The sequence below is a fragment of the Equus przewalskii genome, chromosome 29, assembly GCF_037783145.1.
Source record: "Equus przewalskii isolate Varuska chromosome 29, EquPr2, whole genome shotgun sequence".
Taxonomy (NCBI): domain Eukaryota; kingdom Metazoa; phylum Chordata; class Mammalia; order Perissodactyla; family Equidae; genus Equus; species Equus przewalskii.
Genome location: NC_091859.1, coordinates 30,213,689 through 30,232,395, shown reverse-complemented (window position 1 = coordinate 30,232,395; position 18,707 = coordinate 30,213,689). Strand labels below are relative to the sequence as shown.

The following is an 18,707-nucleotide window of genomic DNA, read 5'->3' as shown; positions in this document are numbered from 1 at the left end:
AACAAAGGCCCTGTCCTGAAAGGCTCACCTCCTCGTATATGTGTCCCCAACATCATAACTCAGAACTCTAAATGTGTTTACCTTTGGGAAAATAGTTTCACATAGAGATCGGGTTTCTAGGACTGTCCTAAGCTCCAGGTCTGGTGTGAGTAGGAATCAGCCTTCTAGCTTAGCCTGGACTCCTAAATGCCATTCACAGTATTGTTTCTCTAGAAAAGTGGGTTCAGAGGTCCAAATAACCAGCTTACATACAAACTTCAGGAGCCATCTGAATAAGACAAAGCGGGGTCTCACACACATGCTTTGTTTGGCCTGAACACTGTTGGCCCAACTCTTAAAATTCAGGACATTTTACCTAAGAATTTGGACTTCTGGCTTCTTTTGAAAAGGCCGAGGTCTGGCAACACTGGGCCCATATTCCCGCATGACAACAATTGGCCAGAGTTACATGTGCCTCGAGTTGGCCAGAGTCCTCACTCCTCCTTCTTTTTCTTACACCCAATCTATTTTCTGCTGCTTGTCTGGCTCCTGAAGGCCCTGGTGTTGATGTAAGACACGATCTATGCCCTATTTCACTTTGCAGTTTATTTGTGAAGAATAATGCACAGGAATAAGAATATTTAAGTACTACAAACACTCCTGACCACAGGTGCAGTGGGAGGTGGGAAAACAGAGAAATTAGTGTGTAGACAAGAATAGATGTAAGTAGTAAGATGCAAGCAGTAGATGCAAGAAATAAGATTTCATGGATGAATTGGGATTGGAAATTTGTAACAATTGGAAATTTGTAACAATCAGCATCTGCTGAGCTCTTACTGGGTGCCAGGCACTGGGTGCCCATCCATGACCTCCTCCCATCCTTACAACAACCATGTGAGGCAAGTTTTATACCCAGATTTTAGAGGAGGGAGCTGAGGCTCAGAGAGTGCAGCTCACTTGTCCACGCTCATGCGGCAAGTAAATGGACTCAGAACCCCTGTGGTATTGTGCCACAGTCGATGGAAGAGATTCTAGACAAGAAGAGCAAAGACAAGAGGCCAACATGGCATGTGCTTTGGATGATAGACACACTGGTCTGAGTGGAGTAGGAGGCTTGCAAAGGAGCATCCAAAAGGAAAGACCATTGGCGGGAGGTGTGCAGAATCTTTAAATGCCACGACAGAATGTGGACTGGCATAAGAGTTTAGCAAGCCCTGGCGTTGAAGAGTTACTAGGAAAGAGTTATTTTCAGAAGGCAATGGAGTGGTACTCAGAGAACTGAAAAAATAAGGACTCAGAGGCAGGAGGACCTGAGCGTTTCTGGGATGCTGTAGGAATATTAATAATGTCATCAATAACAACAGTAACTAACATTAGTTTAAAGCTTAGTATGTTCTATTTGCCAGCAATGGATTGAGTATAAAAGGATAATTTTTTTAAAAACCCAAGTTTCAGGGCCCACGCTGTGGCCGAGTGGTTAAGTTCGCATGCTCTGCTTTAGCAGCCCAGGGTTTCGCTGGTTCGGATCCTGGGCGTGGACCTGGCACTGCTCATCAAGCCATGCTGAGGCGGCATCCCACATGCCACAACTAGAAGGACCCACAACTAAAGATACACAACTATGTACTGCAGGGCCTTGGGGAGAAAAAGGAAAAATAAAATCTTTAAAAAACCCAAGTTTCATAGGTTTCATCTTAGACTATTGAGAGCTCAATTAGGCAGTTTCCTTAAAAAGCTTTGATGTCTGCTCTTTAGACTATTGTACAGTGGAACATTGTCTAGTCTAATGCAAACACATGAACAATTTGGGGAGCTGGAACTTCGTGCACGACAAGTTGTGGGCAGGGAGAAAATATCCATTTTTCCTTATCTTTGCTAATGATTTCCTAAAATTAATTCTGGACAGAAAAATCCATGGACACATTCAACAATCATACATTCCAAACCATTCAGAATTATCTTACAAAAAGTGTGTAATCGTTTGAAGTGACAGGGAGCAAGTTGTCTTTTTTAAGCATGAGAGTAGCATGATCAAATTTATTCTTTGGAAAGGTCCCTCTGGCACCTCTATGGTGGGTGGACAAGGTGGACTAGTGAAGCCTGGCACATGGTGGCTGACTAATTAGTATCTGTTGAATGAATGAATGAACAAATGAGATCAGGGGCTACTACAAGTGTTCAGGCAAGAAATGATGGGGTGTGAATTGAAGGAGTGGCCACATGGGCAGAGATAACATGGAGAATGTGGGTCTCATGATGCCAGAGGTGAGGAGGGTGGAAGCAACCAAGGCCCGCTCTCTCAGATTCCCAACCGGGCTGAATGGACGAATGGGGGCTCCATTCCTCCTGATTAAGAAATGGAGGAGAGGCAAGTTATGGGGGAAACACTGCTTCCAAATTTCATTTGTGTTTGCATTAGGCTGGAAAATATTCCACCATACATAAGAGTTTAGCAAGCCCTGGCGTTGAAGAGTTACTAGGAAAGAGTTATTTTCAGAAGGCAATGGAGTGGTACTCAGAGAACTGAAAAAATAAGGACTCAGAGGCAGGAGGACCTGAGCGTTTCTGGGATGCTGTAGGAATATTAATAATGTCATCAATAACAACAGTAACTAACATTAGTTTAAAGCTTAGTATGTTCTATTTGCCAGCAATGGATTGAGTATAAAAGGATAATTTTTTTAAAAACCCAAGTTTCAGGGCCCACCCTGTGGCCAAGTGGTTAAGTTCTCATGCTCTGAGAGTCTAAAGAGTTAAGTCAAAGCTTTTTAAGGAAATTGCCTAATGGACCTCAATAGTCTAAGATGAAACCTATGAAACCTGGGTTTTAAAAAAAATTATTCTTTTATACTCAATCCATTGTTGGCAAATAGAACACACACTAAGCTTTAAATTAATGTTAGTTACTGTTGTTATTGATGACATTATTATTATTCCTACAGCATCTTGGAAACACTCAGGTCCTCCTGCCTCTGAGTCTTTATTTTTTCAGTTCTCTGAGTACCACTCCGTTGTCTTGTGGTGTTAAAGTGCACGGCCTCCCAGGTAAACTCCTGGCTCCTCATTCTCTAGTTACTTTACATAAGGCCCCTTGCACCTCGGTTTCCAGTTGTTGTTTGTATGGCTTGTTTGCTCACTAAATCTGGCCAAGAGATCAAAATTAAAATACAAGATCAAGGTTAAAATACATCTCATTAAACGATGCCCTGGCAGCAACAAACGGAATTGGATGTGTAAGTCACCGTCCACACAGGCTGAGCTAATTAAGCAGTTACCTGTCAAACGCCTTCTAAATAACTGCACTCTGCCCACGTTTTGTTCCTCTTACTGGAGCTTCTTGGCCTCAAGGTATCTAGGTGGCTTATGACTATGAAGCATTTTAATAAGCTCTATGAGGGAACAGCTGTAATTGGCGTTAAGGGCAACTTTGATGCTTGATGAGTTTCTACAGGAATAGCATCACGACACCTTTCCACAGACCCCCTTACAAAATCCAGAGGGTCCGTGCTGGTACTGAAGTTGCTAATTGGAATGTCCGCTTCCCTGACTAAGACACGGCAGAAGGAAAGGCACTTAATTATTTCTCTTCATATCTGATGAAATTTTCCCTTTTCCTCCTCACTTTTAGAGGCCATCATTAGCCTGACATGGTGAACAATACTCCATTATACCTGGATTTTTTTAATGATCACAAAAACATTCCCCACTTCTTCCATTTTCTGCTCTTCTATTTAACAACTCAATCCTATTTGAATTGAGCCTATCCTATTATGGAGAGATAATGAACCCAGTCTACTAGCCAACATGAGTCATTATCCACAATATACATTTTAAAAAGACCTCCTCATATGGTTTCGGCAGGCAGCATCCTAGGGCATACTGTGGAAGCTTTGTATTAACGCTTTACAATGAAGAGCAAATGGCTCAGCCCCGGCATAATTTTTCCTTCTGTTCTCATTGTCAACCTCCATTTCCCTATATGTACACATGGGCTTTCAGTTGAGTCCCCACTTCTCAAGTCCTTACAGACATGTCTGGGACAGAAACTTTTTTCTTCTATTTTACCAAAAGAAAAGACAACAGGATTTTTTTTTTAATTTGCTAAACATCATAACTTATTACTGAGGTTGTAAGAGAGATCTGAGACTGTAAAATATGTGGGGGAAAAAAAAAAACCTTGCTAAGCAGTCAGAGCCAGATAGTAGTCTAAACCCATCAATGGCTCCCTTTGCCTCTTCATAGAAGTCCAAACCCCTTACCGTGGCAGCCATGGCCCCCACTCTCCGACCCTGACTGCTTCTCCAGGCTTCTCTCGCCCCACCTCCTACATGTACAGTCTTTTCCAGCCAACTGGACTGTTGACTGTTCCCCAAACACATCCTGCCACATTCCATCCCCCACGCATGTTCCATGGCCTTCCTAGCACGGGAGGTGATCCTCTCTGCTGTGCTCACCCTTCAAAGCTCAGCTCAAATCTCTCTCTTCCACAAAACTATGTTTAATTCTCACCCAGCCCCATCTGCTAATCACTTCTTAATCGCCTCTTCCTCGGCAAATTCGCTTATTCATTCATTTGATAACAGGTGGAGCGCTACAAGGGTCTACACAGCAGTACTGAGTTATGTCCAGAGGAGAATATTTTGATAGAGGAGACACATCCCCTGCTCCTAAGGCCATTGCCTCTTCCTGGGGATTTCTGTAGCTCTTCATACCTTCTTACGGCTCTAACAGCCGTCAGTGAGAGACAGCACTGGTTTTACAGTCGGGGGGCACCGAGTTTGAATCCTGCTTCCACCACTTAGAAACACCAGTCTCAGGTATGTCACTTGAACTCTTGGATGCTCACTTCCTTCATCTGTGATGAAGGAAAAAAGACCCAATACCATCTCCCAAGGTTGCTGTGAGGGCTACATAAGAATCCATGCACAACCCTCAGCCCTCTAGCTGGCATATGCAGATCACTCAATAAAGGGTAACTAGGAGTATTTTTCTATATTATTGTGGAATATTCAGGTAATGTTTTATATCTTAGACTGAAAGTCCTTTGAAGGCAGGGAGCAAAAATTCCCATTTATGTTAGCATAGTTCCTAGCACTGTGCCACAAACACAGTAAGTAACACTGCAGAAGGAAGAGGAGAAAGGAGAGAACGTGGGAAGGAAGGAAGGCAGACTTTGCACAGATCAAAAGACTCTTTTAAAAATCTTAAGACCTGGGTGGTTAAAGGAAAAGCCTAGTTAATATTAACATATCTGATTTATATTTTTAAGTGCCTACTCTGTGCCAGGGATGTTCATATTGGCTGTCACTACCCCCACAAGACAGGTAACATTATCCCCATGACATGGAGGCAGAAAAGGAGGGCGAGGGAAGCAAAGTGACCCGCCCACTGTCACTCGGCTGGGAAAAGCCCGGCTTGGAGTCTGAACTCAGATTGATGCTTCTAAAGCTCTCGCTGTGTGCAAGGGACTGACGTTCATCAGTCAGGGAGTCAGCATATATTCATTGAGTCCTACTATGTGCCAGGCACTGTAAAACACAGCATGAACAAGGAGACATGATCCTCGCCATTGCCTTTGAGAAGCGGACAGTTTCTCAGAAGGAAGATGGGAACCAAGGGGAGATCCCCACCAGACGATAAATAAGTACAAAATAAGTACAAAAATGGTGGCATTTGGCTCATGTGAGCTCTAGTTAGGCCTGAGGCTGATTCTACAAAAGGCCAAAACACACAAACAAATAACCAATCCGTTTTATTAAACAACAACGATTAAGTCCACTCCACGATTTGCTACTGGGGACAAACCAACCAGAAACCCGTGTTCAGGTGCATCTCCTGTGTTTCTCCCAGGAACTCTGCTGGCCCCACCTCCCCTTTGCTAAGGGTCTTCTTAGGATCCGGCATGTCCCCCAATTGGGGGGAGTGAGACTGTGACCCCCTGTGGGATTTAGTCACCTGCCTTGGTTTCCTCCTCTTCAAACAGGGGTAATAGCCCTGCCTGGTCTACAGGTTTTTCACGAGGATCAAATGAGCTCGGCCGGTGACATCCCCCGGTACCAGCCTGACACGCCGCTCATGTCTGCTCAACCTGTAGGTTTGGCCGATGCTGAGCAACGGACCAAATGAGGGATTTATTTCTGCCATTGGAATGACTGAATCTGACCAGAACCTGGAGTAATCCAGTCCACAGCCTGTGTTTGTCCTGAAGGCTACTGAGGCGGTCTTCCAGAAGGGCCTGGGATAAGCCAGGTTCTGGAATCCCTCTGCTCAGTTTTTGGCCAATCAAGGCCTTTTTTCTTCTTTTGGACAGAAACTAGGCAGTATGTAATAGCACAGCGTTACAAGTTCCACACTATTGTTGGGATCTAGGCTAGGGGTTGGCAGCCCAGAGCTCTCGTGGCCCTGAATGGCAGCTGAGGTGACTTTGGCATCTTCTCTACCATGACTCATCCCCCTCAATCTTCCCTTCCCATCTATCCCCTGTCTCTACGTTATAAATAGGGCCGCAAAGAACATCTTCATATGTGCCCCCTCGCACACCTGCGGGGGTGTTTCTCATGTTGCTATCAGGAAGTGGAATTGCTGGATGCATATATTAAAATGTTAATGGGATTGCAAAATGGCCCACTCAAATGGCTTTACCATTTTACACCTTCACTATAGCATAAAAAACTTTTTTTTTTAAGTAGGAACCTGGCTCCACAACACAGCGACTCATTCTCTGAGACATCCACACCCTTCATGTTGTCCTGTTAATTCACCTTCCTCCATCTGCAGCTGAGAGCTGCTACCAGGACACAGTCGCACCTGTTGGTATTATCTAGCACTTCTGGTTACATTCAGAGCTAAAAATGCTCAGCTTCCCTTTCGTATCACGCAAGTAAGTAATATTATGCCACCATCGAATAAAGAATGAAGTCAGAAATGAGTGCAAAAAGTCAGGCATTGGTTACCCTCAATGGGTCTGGTCTAGGAGCCATGACCCGGTCTAAACCTGCAACGTGAATCTTTGGAAGAGTACCCAGCTCAATTTTCTACCTCTGGCTTCCAAGAACATTTTAAAAAGAAACATTAAATTTATTTTGTTTCATATGAATTTGGAATATTGCAAGCCCATCAGTCACCTAAGGCCTCATTTTTATTTCTTCAAAAGAAAGGAAAACGCCCCCCAAGAAAGCGACAATTTGGACTTCTATCCTCGTCCCTTACGGGAGGGTCTCGCTTCCCCTGTAAACTGCAGAAAGGGAGAACTCCTCCACCATGACTGCACACGGCAACTCGAAGTGACAGAGGCGACAAGGGAGGTGTGGGAGAGGGCGGGGCGTGGAGGGGCACACGTGCTGGCGGCGAGTAGCCCACGACGGTGGCACAGGCCACTCCCATTCCGAACTCCTCCGCGTGAACGGAGGTCATTGTGCAGCCAGGACTCGTGCAGCGCTCCGCATCCCCTGCCGGTGACAGTTACTAATCTTACGACGGAGGATCCTGGAAAGTGTTTGGCAGAAGGCGTTTGACAATATTTGCCTGTTTTCTGCTGGGAGCTGCCTCCAGATCACGTAGCCCCGCTTATTGTAGGCTGCTTGGCTGCTGTATTATTTGTCCCTACAGCAGGGATGGTCTCGAGGGCTGTAGAGAGGGGACTCGTGGCACGGAGGGAGAAGGGGGAGAAGCAAATAGCTCCTAACCCAACTCCAGAAACAAGCCAGGTGTCCCAGAAAACCTCGGCACTATTGGGCCGGTGGCTGCTGCCTTGATGGTCAGGCCATGTCCCTTCCTGGGCCTGCCTGCCTCAGGTCCTGAGGGGCTGCACTCTGCCACTGGAGAGAGGGGCCAACATGAAGGATAGAAACGCCTCAAAGAATGAGATGCCATGTGGTGGAGTTGGGTTCCTGTTTTCAGAAGCAGCATTTTGTACTGTGGGTGAAGATATAAAATGGTAAAGCCATTTGAGGGGGTAACTTTGCAATCCTATTAACATTATCTGGGTACCCAGCACTTCCATGTCTCAATATCCATTCAGGAGAAACACTCCAGCAGGTGTGCAAGGGGACATAAGAAGATGTTCTTTGGGGCATTGTTTGTAATGGCAAAGACGAGATCTGGACACAACCTGACAGTCTGTCAAGAGGGCAATGGCGAAATCAATCCCACTGTTGTCTTACATGGAATACTGCATAGCAGTTAAAGTGAAGTTGTTCTTTATGGACTAAGATGAGTATAGCTTCAGGACGTTCTACTGGGAAAGAAAGCAAGGATCAATACGTAACAGGTTGTAGAACAGTATTTTTAGTGTGATAGGTCTATATTCTTTTTATAAGGGAGAAAATACTAAAAAAAAATCACCGTTCAGAAATGTCTATCAGTACGTAAGCATGTAAACACGGAGGCAAGGGACAGTACACATAGATATACACATATGTATGTACACACACATGAATATTTCTCACTGGGAACAAGGTTGTTCTGGAGGGGGAGGCAAGGGACTACATGAAGAATGGACTTTAGCCTTATCTGTAATTTTTCATTTTTTAATAAGGAAATGTATTACTTGTGTAAATAAAATTAAAATTAAAGGTATATTTATCAAATTTATTTCTATCTTGCCTTTTTCTAAAAAGATAAAAGAAAAAGAAGAAAATGAGACAAAGGAAAGAAATTGAAAAGTATATAAGCATCAGATTTAGCTCTGAACTCCCTGGCAGCCAGAGCAAAAAGGGGACATGGTATAAATTACATCATTTTCCCCAAATGGAGGGTGCATCCAGTTCCTTTTGAGACAATTTTCTATACTGAAACTATATTCTAAACAAATTTACTCATGTGGGACTTTATCTGGAGCCCACATGTTGTCCACCACAGTTTCAAGCATGATTCTATTCCTATTTAAGTATAGAGAAACGTCCTGCTTTTTCTTCCCTGATGTTTACAGACACTCTCCCCCACCTCCCTCTCCCACCTCATCTGTACTGCTGTCCTCCTCGCTCACTATGCTCCAATCACACAGGTTGCCTTCTATAGTTCCTTGAACAAGCTCAGCCTACTCTCATCCTGGAGAGAGTAGCGGATGCTGCAGTGAGTGCCCAGGTTACCCTTCAGGACTGGGGCATCCTTCCCCACTGTTGGGAGCTTGGTTGTTGAGGCAGAATCCTTCCCGGGGAGTTGTCCTCAGCAGAACGGGAAGGGAACTACCTCACCCAAAGTCACACCGCCTCCCTGGGGGCAGCCTATCCAATGATGGGCAAGGTGGGGGCATCAAGGCCCTGATCCATTGCCTCAGTTCCAGGCATCTCTGAAGGGCCGTCCCAGCTTCAGAACTCCCTGCAGGGTCGCAGAAGCCTCCGTAGCAGCCTCTTCGCAGCCCGACACCCCCTCTGCCTGCTCCCTCACCCTCATGGTGTCGGCAACACGGGGTGCACTGCTGAAGAAGCCGCCCGTACGCACATCTCTGCTCAGGGTCGGCCTGTGGAAGAGCCTGACCCACAACAGTACGTCTTCTGTAGAAGCTGTTCCCTCTGCCCAGAACGTTCCCCGGCCCCTGATTTCAACACTGTCATGGTGGCAGTGAGGACCTCCTGTCACACAAATGTCCACTTAAATGTCACCTCCTCACTGAAGCTTTCCCTCACCGTTCAACCTAAAATATCCTCTGAGATGCTATCGTATCAGCCAGTTCTAATTCTCTGCCTGGCACTTGTCACCATCCAAAACATGACTTGTTTATTTATCATTAATATGTTAATTTTAAAAATTATTACCCATTTTTTCCCCTCATCAGGCCCTATCCTTGGTCTATCTTATTCACCAATGCATTCCCAGAGCCTAGAACAGGGCGTGGCAAATACACGGTGCTTCGTAAATATTTCTTGAATTGATCAATGACTAAAATTCTATCTTAAAAATATAATATAAAGGGAATTGGAGGACAATTTGATGTTTGCATGACTTGAGGCTTTTTGATAATAATAAGACCAAAATTTATAAATTTTCAAAGCTGATTCAGCCTTGGAAGAAGATATATCATTTTTAAAAATCCACTGCCTGACTTGGTGAACAGGAGGATGAAATTACTTCTGGAATGATCTATGTGACCCTTTATTTAGAAAAACAGATATTTTGTGTAGAATTAGGCACAGTACTGAAGGAGAACTGACCACATACATCAGGAAGGAGAGAAGCCTTATTCCAGAATGTCCTTGTGGGACTTAGAAGGAAGGGGATGCTGAGTGATCGACAGCTGCTAAGATTTACCCAGCACCCACGCTAGGCCATATGCTGTTCAAGCTCTTTATCGTACTAAGTCATTTCTTCTTCGTGACTCCCCTATGAGGTAGAGATTATTGCCATCCCCATTTTACAGATGAGTAGACTGAGGCACAGAGAGGTTAAGGACCTTGCCCAAGGTTACACAGCTGGAAAGTAGCAGAGCTGGGAGTTAATTCCCTGCAGTCTGACTTAAGAGACTGCACTGCACAGCCTCCCTGTTGCCAGGCAGATGTCAGAGAATCACAAAAACAGACATGAACAAGGTGATTTTTTTCTAGTCTCTTTCAAATTTTCTATTCTGAAATGTACAACATATACAGGTTATTACAGCAAGCGTTTCTGTTGACTCCTTGCTTTCTAGAAACTCCCACTCCCACAGTCCTTTCTGTTGATGCCTCATTTGATGTCCTGGCATTATGGGAATTTCTGTGGCCATAATTTGGGGGTGAAGCGTGCAGGGGAAAATTTGGCCAAGGAAGTAGAACAGAATTTTAAATAAGGCAAAAAGCAGCAAATGTAATGAGAAAAAGAACATAGGGACAAACGGATGGAAACAAGCCAAAAGGCTGGAAATGGAGCTCTTGAAAACAACCTTTGCTATCCTCATAGCAAAACAAGTTGGCTGTTAAAGAAGATTGAGTTACGGCCCTGAATGCTTTCTCCCAATGTTGTTTTCCTCTCACCTGTGGGTGGATTAGACTAGAGAATCTAATATAATTTGCTCCAGAAAGCCCATCGGCTTCCTTTTCTGATCTGTTCTCTCTTCTCCATCCTTCTTGATTTTTCTCTTCCTTTCTTCCAAAGCCTGGGCTTTGCACTTAAAGAGACCCAGCCAGGTTCCTGCCTCTGCCACTTCATGGCTGTTTGCATATTCAGGCAAATGATTTAACTGCCTAAGCTTTATTTTCCTCATCTGTAAAATGGGCATAACAACACTAACTTCATAGAACTGGGAGCAGGAAATGAGGCACGTGTACAAAGTGCCTTGCATGGAGGCCGGCACATAAGAGACTTTAGTTCCTTTCTCTGCCTCACTTCTCTTTCCCTCCCCTTCATTCCTGAATTCTTCAGGTTTGTTGGGCTGTACTGCTGGGAGACTAATAGTCCTTAATGGACAAGATCCTCTGAGGGGTGAATCTCAGGCATAGAGAGTTCTGGTGTTCAAAGTTACAACATAATTTCTAAGTAAAGCTCTTAGAGCAGAATTCACCTGTAAATATCAAACATGAATGCAATCACTTAACATCATTAAATGTTACATCACGTCCAGGAATTCCAAATATTAAAGAGAAAGCCACTCTAGCAAATTATTATTATTAATGTTATTAATGTTAAAATAATTGTACTGTAGTTGCCATTAATTATTAATTCATTAAGGGTTCATTGGTGGGAGTGAACAGACCTGGGTTCTATAATTTGCTGCAACATTATTAATTGAAAGAATGGGTTCTATTAAAATCAATTAATCAAATCCATGTGGAATCCAGTCCTTGCCAGTGTCTTGATGATGGAAAAAAAAAATCTCCCCCAAAATAAAATAAACATGAAAAGTCAAATCTCCAGGCTAGATCTAAGTTGAATATTTTACGTATACCTGCAAATAAAGTTGATGGCATGTGGCCTAATGGATATCAGGTTTTCGTGACAATCTCAAAACATCCGGGTGCCATGCTGTACCGTTGGCGGGAAGATCCAGGTACAGGAGCGCCCCCCGGAGAGCGCTGCAGCGGGACTTACCATTGTAGCGTGGCAGGAGTGGAGTGCGGCTTGGACGCGCGGTTATTTTCTTTTTCCTCATCTGTTAAAGAAAAAGGAGCTAACTTCAGTAGGAAAAAGTAAAAGGCCTCTCAGCTCTCCCAAGTTTCAAAAGACTATATTTACCTCAAATATTGATGCTTCGAGAGCAATGATATTTTGGCTTTTCCAACATATTAGACTTATCATACTTTAATAAGAGAAAGAGGGGAAGCTGACTTTGACAGAAAACTCTCCCATCGATTTGTATTTTTATTGGACACAATATGGTTACAGGGTGAGAGCTCTCTTCATCACTGGACAATATAACTGTGTTCCCCCGACTTGCTGTTTACCCAACTGAAGCTGACTTGGTGATTCTGAGCCTAAGACCATGGTGACCTCACCTACCATTTGCTCCTTGTAACCTCAGTGGAACAGATGGTGTAGGGTAAGCAGAGTCTAAGTTCAGAAGAATCAGGTGAGCAATACAATAGAGCAGGGGTTGGCAAACTTTTTCTATAAAGGGCCAGATAGTGAATATTTTAGGGTATGGGGGCCAAGGGGCAAAATCAAGAATATTATGTAGTATTTATACAACAGGAGAGAAAACAAATTTCCACAAAGCTTTTATAGACAATGTTCAAAATATGATGATAGTAACTGAGTACAATTTTTGTAATATAGGTCTATCAGTGAGAAGAATGAAATTATTTGAGGGGAGTGGGTAACGTTTTTCTTGGGATTCAAAGTTCACAATTCCTATCATCAAACAGATTACAAATATTTATCTGTAAATACCTTTCTTGCCTACAGCCCTATGAAAACAGGCATCCGGCCAGATGTGGCCGGGGTGGGGGGGCCCTGCGGGGTTCTAGTTTGCTGACATCTGCAATACAGCAATCTGAACAACAGACCAATCTTTGCGTACCTAAGAAGAACTGCTCACAATTTCATCATCGACTGAGAAATACATATAATTAGTCTCATCCAATTCCTAATGAAGACTATTGATAGAGAAATACTCAACATAAAATAAAATTTCTTGATCCACAAAATTTGACCTAGGAAGACTGGTACAAATAATAGCCTCAAAAGAAAAGTAATAATCTAAAAACCTACACATATAATCAACAAAATTTAACAAGAACATGTAATATGGTCAATGAAAGAAACCTATGGTGTAAAATTTATATGGAAAATAATTTATACCTATTAATTATTAATTAATTATTAAAATAATGTAAGTAAAACCAAAGCGAAAGTGGGAAAAAGTGAAATACGCTGTACCAAAAAACATTTTAAAATAAATTAGCTTAATGAAGTTGAGAAAATATTTTCTTGATGAAAGTTTATCAATATTGATATAATTCTGGTTAAAATGTCTGCTTATGGAAACTGAAGATGTTTGTTGTTGTTCCTTATTCAATTGTACATACTCAGCTTCCTTATTAACAGAATCCCGGTTTAGAGGGGATCATGCGTCAGGGAGGCTGACCCCTCTCAACTCCTAGGGAGGTGAACGTTGATTAACTTAAATCTCTCAAGGTAATTTTATGTCATCCAGCCACTGATGCATTAGGTGGGCATGTGACCTGGTGCTGGCCCATCGGACTTCAGCAGAAGCCCTCTGGATGCTTCTGGGAAAGATATTTTTCCCTATAAAAAGGAATGGGGGCCTTGACTCCAAATTTCTGCCTCCAAAACTATGAAAAAGCAAATGTCTATTATTTTATATAAATAAAGAGAAAGAGATAGAAGGCGAGAAGGAGAGAGGGAGGGAGGAAGGAAGGAAGGAAAATGGGGGAATGACCCTGGCCTGTCCTGCTTTTGAACATGGCTGAGAGGACACAATAACTGGAGCGAGGCAGCAAACTTTGGACTGGGGGAAGGGCAGCCTGAGGACCAAGTCAATGCTGAGGGAGGCAGAGAGGAAAGGGGGAGAGGCTGGGGGTTCTGGATGTCATGTTGTGCTTCTGACTAACCAACCCTAAAAATAGCTGCCGCTTTGTTTTGTGAGATAATACAATTTTCTCAGTTAATATAACCTCTTCTCATCGGATATTCTCTTCTCTGCCACCAAAACCATCCCAACTGATGGATGTTCTGACCCTAAATGTTCTCAGGGACAAAATGTCCCAATACATCATGGGCTCCACACCCATTCGTGCTGCTTTGTCAACCTGGAGCTCCTTCTAAATGTTTCGCATTCTTGCCAGCTTCCAATAGACACCACCACCTCTCTGAAGCCCTCCCTGATACTCTCCGAGTCAGGCATCATTGATCCTAACTCTGTTCCTCGACACCCCATTTCTTGTCTCTCAGTTGAACAGTGTAGCTGCCGGGATTATCATTTCTGTACATATCCGTGTCCATCTCTGACCTGAGTATCCCACGTAAGAGCTCCTACTTAAGAAGGCGGGATGGTATTTCAGTCATCTTTGCATTCCCTCCCACCAGCGCCTTCTCCTTGGCACTTAATTAAACAGTCGAGTCTGCCTTTCACAAATGTCTTCGACAATCTTTTTTAAAAAAATAACACAAGGAGTATGAGCCCATGAGTCTCAGAAAAAGCTAGGTAAATAGACACAAAGAACAATACTCAACCTCAATTGTTCACAAAGAAATAAAAGGAAAATAATAATGAGGCATGACTTTATATCTCTGAGAGTAACAAAAATTTTAAAAAATGATAATCCCCAATGCTGGTGTGTAAATGGTAAAACTGACAGTCTCATACTTCTCTGAAGGTAGTTTTAATCATGTTTTTGGTAAGCAAGTTGGCAATAATTTTGAGAGCCATCTAAAATGTCCAGTCTCTTGGCCCTATAACCCAACTTCTAGAAATTATACTAAGCAAATAATCAAAAAGAAAAAAAAGGCTATATTAAAAAATATGATCAATTTTTTTTTTAAACAAGGAAAAGTACATACAAACCTAAATACACCTCTGCCTAGCTTATGCTGGAACATGACTAACATTTCCGTTCTCCCTAGAACTGGCAGGGTTTTTGGTGTTTTATTTTCTGATTCTTTAAATTTTAGCATTTCAGCCAAGCTGGACCAGATATCAAAAGACCTATGTTGTAGAAGCAATTCCAAAACTTACTGGCCATGACTGACAAACCACTCAACCTTTGAGCTTCATTTTCTCCATTTGTAAAAAGGTCATTTTACAGGGCTATGGAAAGGATCGTATTAATTAATTCAACAAATATTCATTGAATAGCTTATTTATGCCCTAGATGCTGGGGATAAAGAAATTAAGCCCCTGCCCTTGAGTCTGGTAGGAGAAAGAGAAAGACAAACAGTGGAGAGAGAGGCCACGTTCAGTAAGAAGTGATGAAGGCTGTGATAAGTTAGGCAAAGAAGAGCCCACCAACCCAGGCTGCATAAAGAAGCAGGTCCAGTCAGAGAAGCCTTCCTGGAAGAAGTGGTAAGTGGAGCTGAGACCTGGAATGGGCCAGAGATGGGCACCAGATGGCAGGGAAGATGGGACGAAGTCGAGGGGTAGGGTGGAGAAGGCGGGGGACAGACAAAGACACAGGGACCCAAGAGATCACGCCACCTTCCCAGAAGCAGGTGGCCGGAGCATGCGTCCTTATTGTGTGGTGGAATGAAGCAAGGATGCTGGAGGGAGGTTGTTTGACAATCTACTAATCCTGTTTCAAGTTCAAGACAGTTTCTTGTCTCTAAACTGAGGGTGGTAATATTGCCTTCCTCAAAGGATGGGTGGAAGGATTAAGTGAAATGAACTTAACAAGGGATAAGAGCTCAGAACATGAGCTGCAGAAGCTCCGTGGCAGAGGCTGCCCTGGGCTGCTCCGGCTGGTCAAGAGGCCTTGGGGCAATTCTGTCCAGCTGGGATCGGCTGTGGGAAGCAGGCAAGGAAGGCCACCTCTGTGCTTGGAAAGATTTACAGGAGCAAAGACAACTGTGTCGACAGGGACCCTGCAAGGCAGACACACACCAGGGGACATCACAACTCCAAACAGGAGATGGCGTTTGAGCTGGGTCCTGAAGAGACCATCAGGGTTTTTAAATAAGTGTTTTCTGTTTGCAAAAATAATACATGTTCTTTTTTATTATTATTAATTTGGAAAATATAGAGAAAATAGAAATCTCTAGAAATCCAAGCCCCTCACAACAGAGAGAACTATTGTTAACCTTTTTATCCTATTTCCCTCCAGTCTATTCTCAGTGTTCACCCAGGCACACACACCTAACTTAAAACAAGTAAAGATCACACAGTTCATCCTGACTTATAACCTGTCTCTCTCACCTTTACAGGGACAGGTCAGACTTTGCGAGGAGGACACTGAGGGAGAGGGGGCTCCATGAGGAATGGTGTGGAGAATGGCAACCTGGGGCCCAGGGGAAAATGCAAGTGGTCTATTCGGCTGGAGCCAATAGTGCTATGAAGAAGTTTTACGTCCCTATTTGATAAATAAGGAAACCGAGCTTCGGTGAAGCTGAATGACTTGCATGAAGTCATACAGCTGGTGACTGGAGACTGGACCCCACTCAGTGCTTGGCATATGGTGGCTACTAATAGTATTTAGACGAGAACTGGTCTGCCCGGCAGCCAACAGGGACCCCCTGGCTCACTCATCACACAGGTGCCGTTCACCTCTGCAGGCCACTTTCTAGACCACTAGTGACTTCGTGCCCAGGGTCTGACCACCCAGCCTCTTTCCCCCAAAGGGAGTGTGTGTCACCCCCAGGCCTGACCCTCCTATCTGATGGCTCTCGATTCTAATTCACCCGAAGTGCTGGTTACTCGTTGACTCGTTCATCAAATATTTATTAAATGTCTACTATATTCCAGCCCTATGCCAGGGGCTAAGGTGAGAAAAAACAGACACGGTCTCTGCTCGCCTGAGCTCAGAGTCAAATTATCAGCAAATAAAATGTAAGTCCTGGGCAAGAGCTGTGAAGGCAGGTCCAGGATGCTAGGGCAGCACCAAACGGGGACGGGAGCCCAGCTGAGGGATCTGAAGGAGGAGCAGGAGCCACCTAGGCGACGAGGACAGGAGAGCACATTTTAGGTGCATGGGGACAGCCACAGTTGATAGAGACTTTAGGAACGGGTCCTGCCAAATGCCTTTTCGTTTTAACAGGCAGAAACGCCTCAAGCCAAACAAGATTCAGCCCGTAAGGCGGAATTTCAGGCCAGCAAGATTCCTGGAGCCATTCACAGCACAGGCCCGCCCTCAATGCCCACCCTGCTCATCCTACCAAAACTGGAGAGCAGCTCCTCCTTCAAAAACCTCCCGGCAAGATGCTGCCCGGTGCCTGGCCTCCTCCTGGCCGCTCTGTTCTGCCGCCACTTTGCAGTTATGGTTCCAGGCATACCCCGGGGAATCTCAGTCCAGCTCCCAGTGGGCAGCAGCTCTGCTCCCTCTCTGGATCCATCTCTCAATGTAAACTCGGGGGCCAAATTTCCAGGCTCAAATCCTGGCTCCACCGCTTGCTAGCTGTGTGACCTTGAACAAGCTTTTAGTGCCTTAGTTTCTTTATCTGTCGAGTAGGGGTAATAACAGCACCAGGCACATACTGTGAGGATTAATTGAACCACTCGTGGCACAAGATACATGCTCTCTAAGTGTTCTCTCTTGCTATAATAGTTGTCACTCCTCCGGAGGGGCCAGGCGCCTGGACCCTCGTCCTGCCCACAGGGCTGTGTCTGGCAAGGCCAGCATCTGGGACAGGGTTATTCGCTCCTCCCCTGCGTTCCCACACCACCTGGGCTGCTCCCTAGCAAAGGCCTCCTCACAGGGAATGGTGGCTGCTTACTGACCAGCGCGACTGCCATGCTCATTTGTAAGCTCTGTGGGGCACAGACCACACTTGCCATTGTGTCTTCAGCACCCACACATGGTAGGGGCTTACGAAGTATTTGTGGAATAAATGAATGAATAAGATAATACCGCAATTCAATGCTGAGCCTGCCCATCTGATTTCAGTAAGCATATAAAACAACAATACAACCAGGGGACACTTACTGACAATTTATAGTGTGTCAGGCACTGTGCAATGCTCTTTACGTTGCTGCATTTAATTTTCACAGCTGCCCGAGACAGTGGATGATTTAACGCACATGAAATATCAAACATGGTGCTTGATGTATACTTAGTGCTTAATCAACGTTAGGTCTAATTATTAGTATTATCCCCTTTGACAGAGGAAGAAACTGAGGCTCAGAGAAGTGAAGTGATCTGTCTGAGGTCACACAGTTAATGGTGGAGCCAGAAGAGGGACCCAGGCTAGCTGACCTCCAAACCTCCCCGAACCCAAACCCTCTCTCTTCAAATCTATGGCAACGAACTGAAGATTTTAGGGGACATGTCATCAGCCTAATCATTTCTTTCCTGCCTCTATGCTGAATGAATTCACAATACTTGGGAACCTATTCTAGAATATTTCCTACCTGGAGCCAGGGTGGCAGAGTGTAATATTGAGGGAGAAAGTTTCTAAATTAATTACTTCTCTTCAAATCCCAGGAAAGGTTCAAATTTACGTGAGTCTCGAGTTGCACTTCAAAGTTTTAATTCTATTTCCTTTCATTATACTAACCTGGCTGCACCTGGCCAGACCTCGCCTGTTGGGAACATGGGGCTGCCAAAGATTTCATTTCCCCTTATCTACCTTCTTCCCAGCCTCTGCAAAGGGCACCAGCTGATGAGGAGGGGGCCCGGACCAGGCCTCTGGCAGTGGGCATCCACCCCTGG

General features: G+C 44.3%; 1 protein-coding gene across 5 annotated transcripts in view; it reads right to left on the bottom strand.

The window, feature by feature from the left end:
- The window catches only part of RFX4 (regulatory factor X4), a 177,584-nt gene that overhangs the window by 101,605 nt on the left and 57,272 nt on the right, over positions 1-18,707 (bottom strand). For all 5 annotated transcript variants that reach the window (XM_070599807.1, XM_070599804.1, XM_070599805.1 and 2 more), the window contains one exon: positions 11,980-12,040. Coding sequence is in view for 2 of the 5 variants with exons in the window: in XM_070599804.1 (XP_070455905.1) it covers positions 11,980-12,040 (61 nt within the window). In the remaining 3 variants the exon portion in view is untranslated. The remainder of the gene's footprint in view (positions 1-11,979; positions 12,041-18,707) is intronic.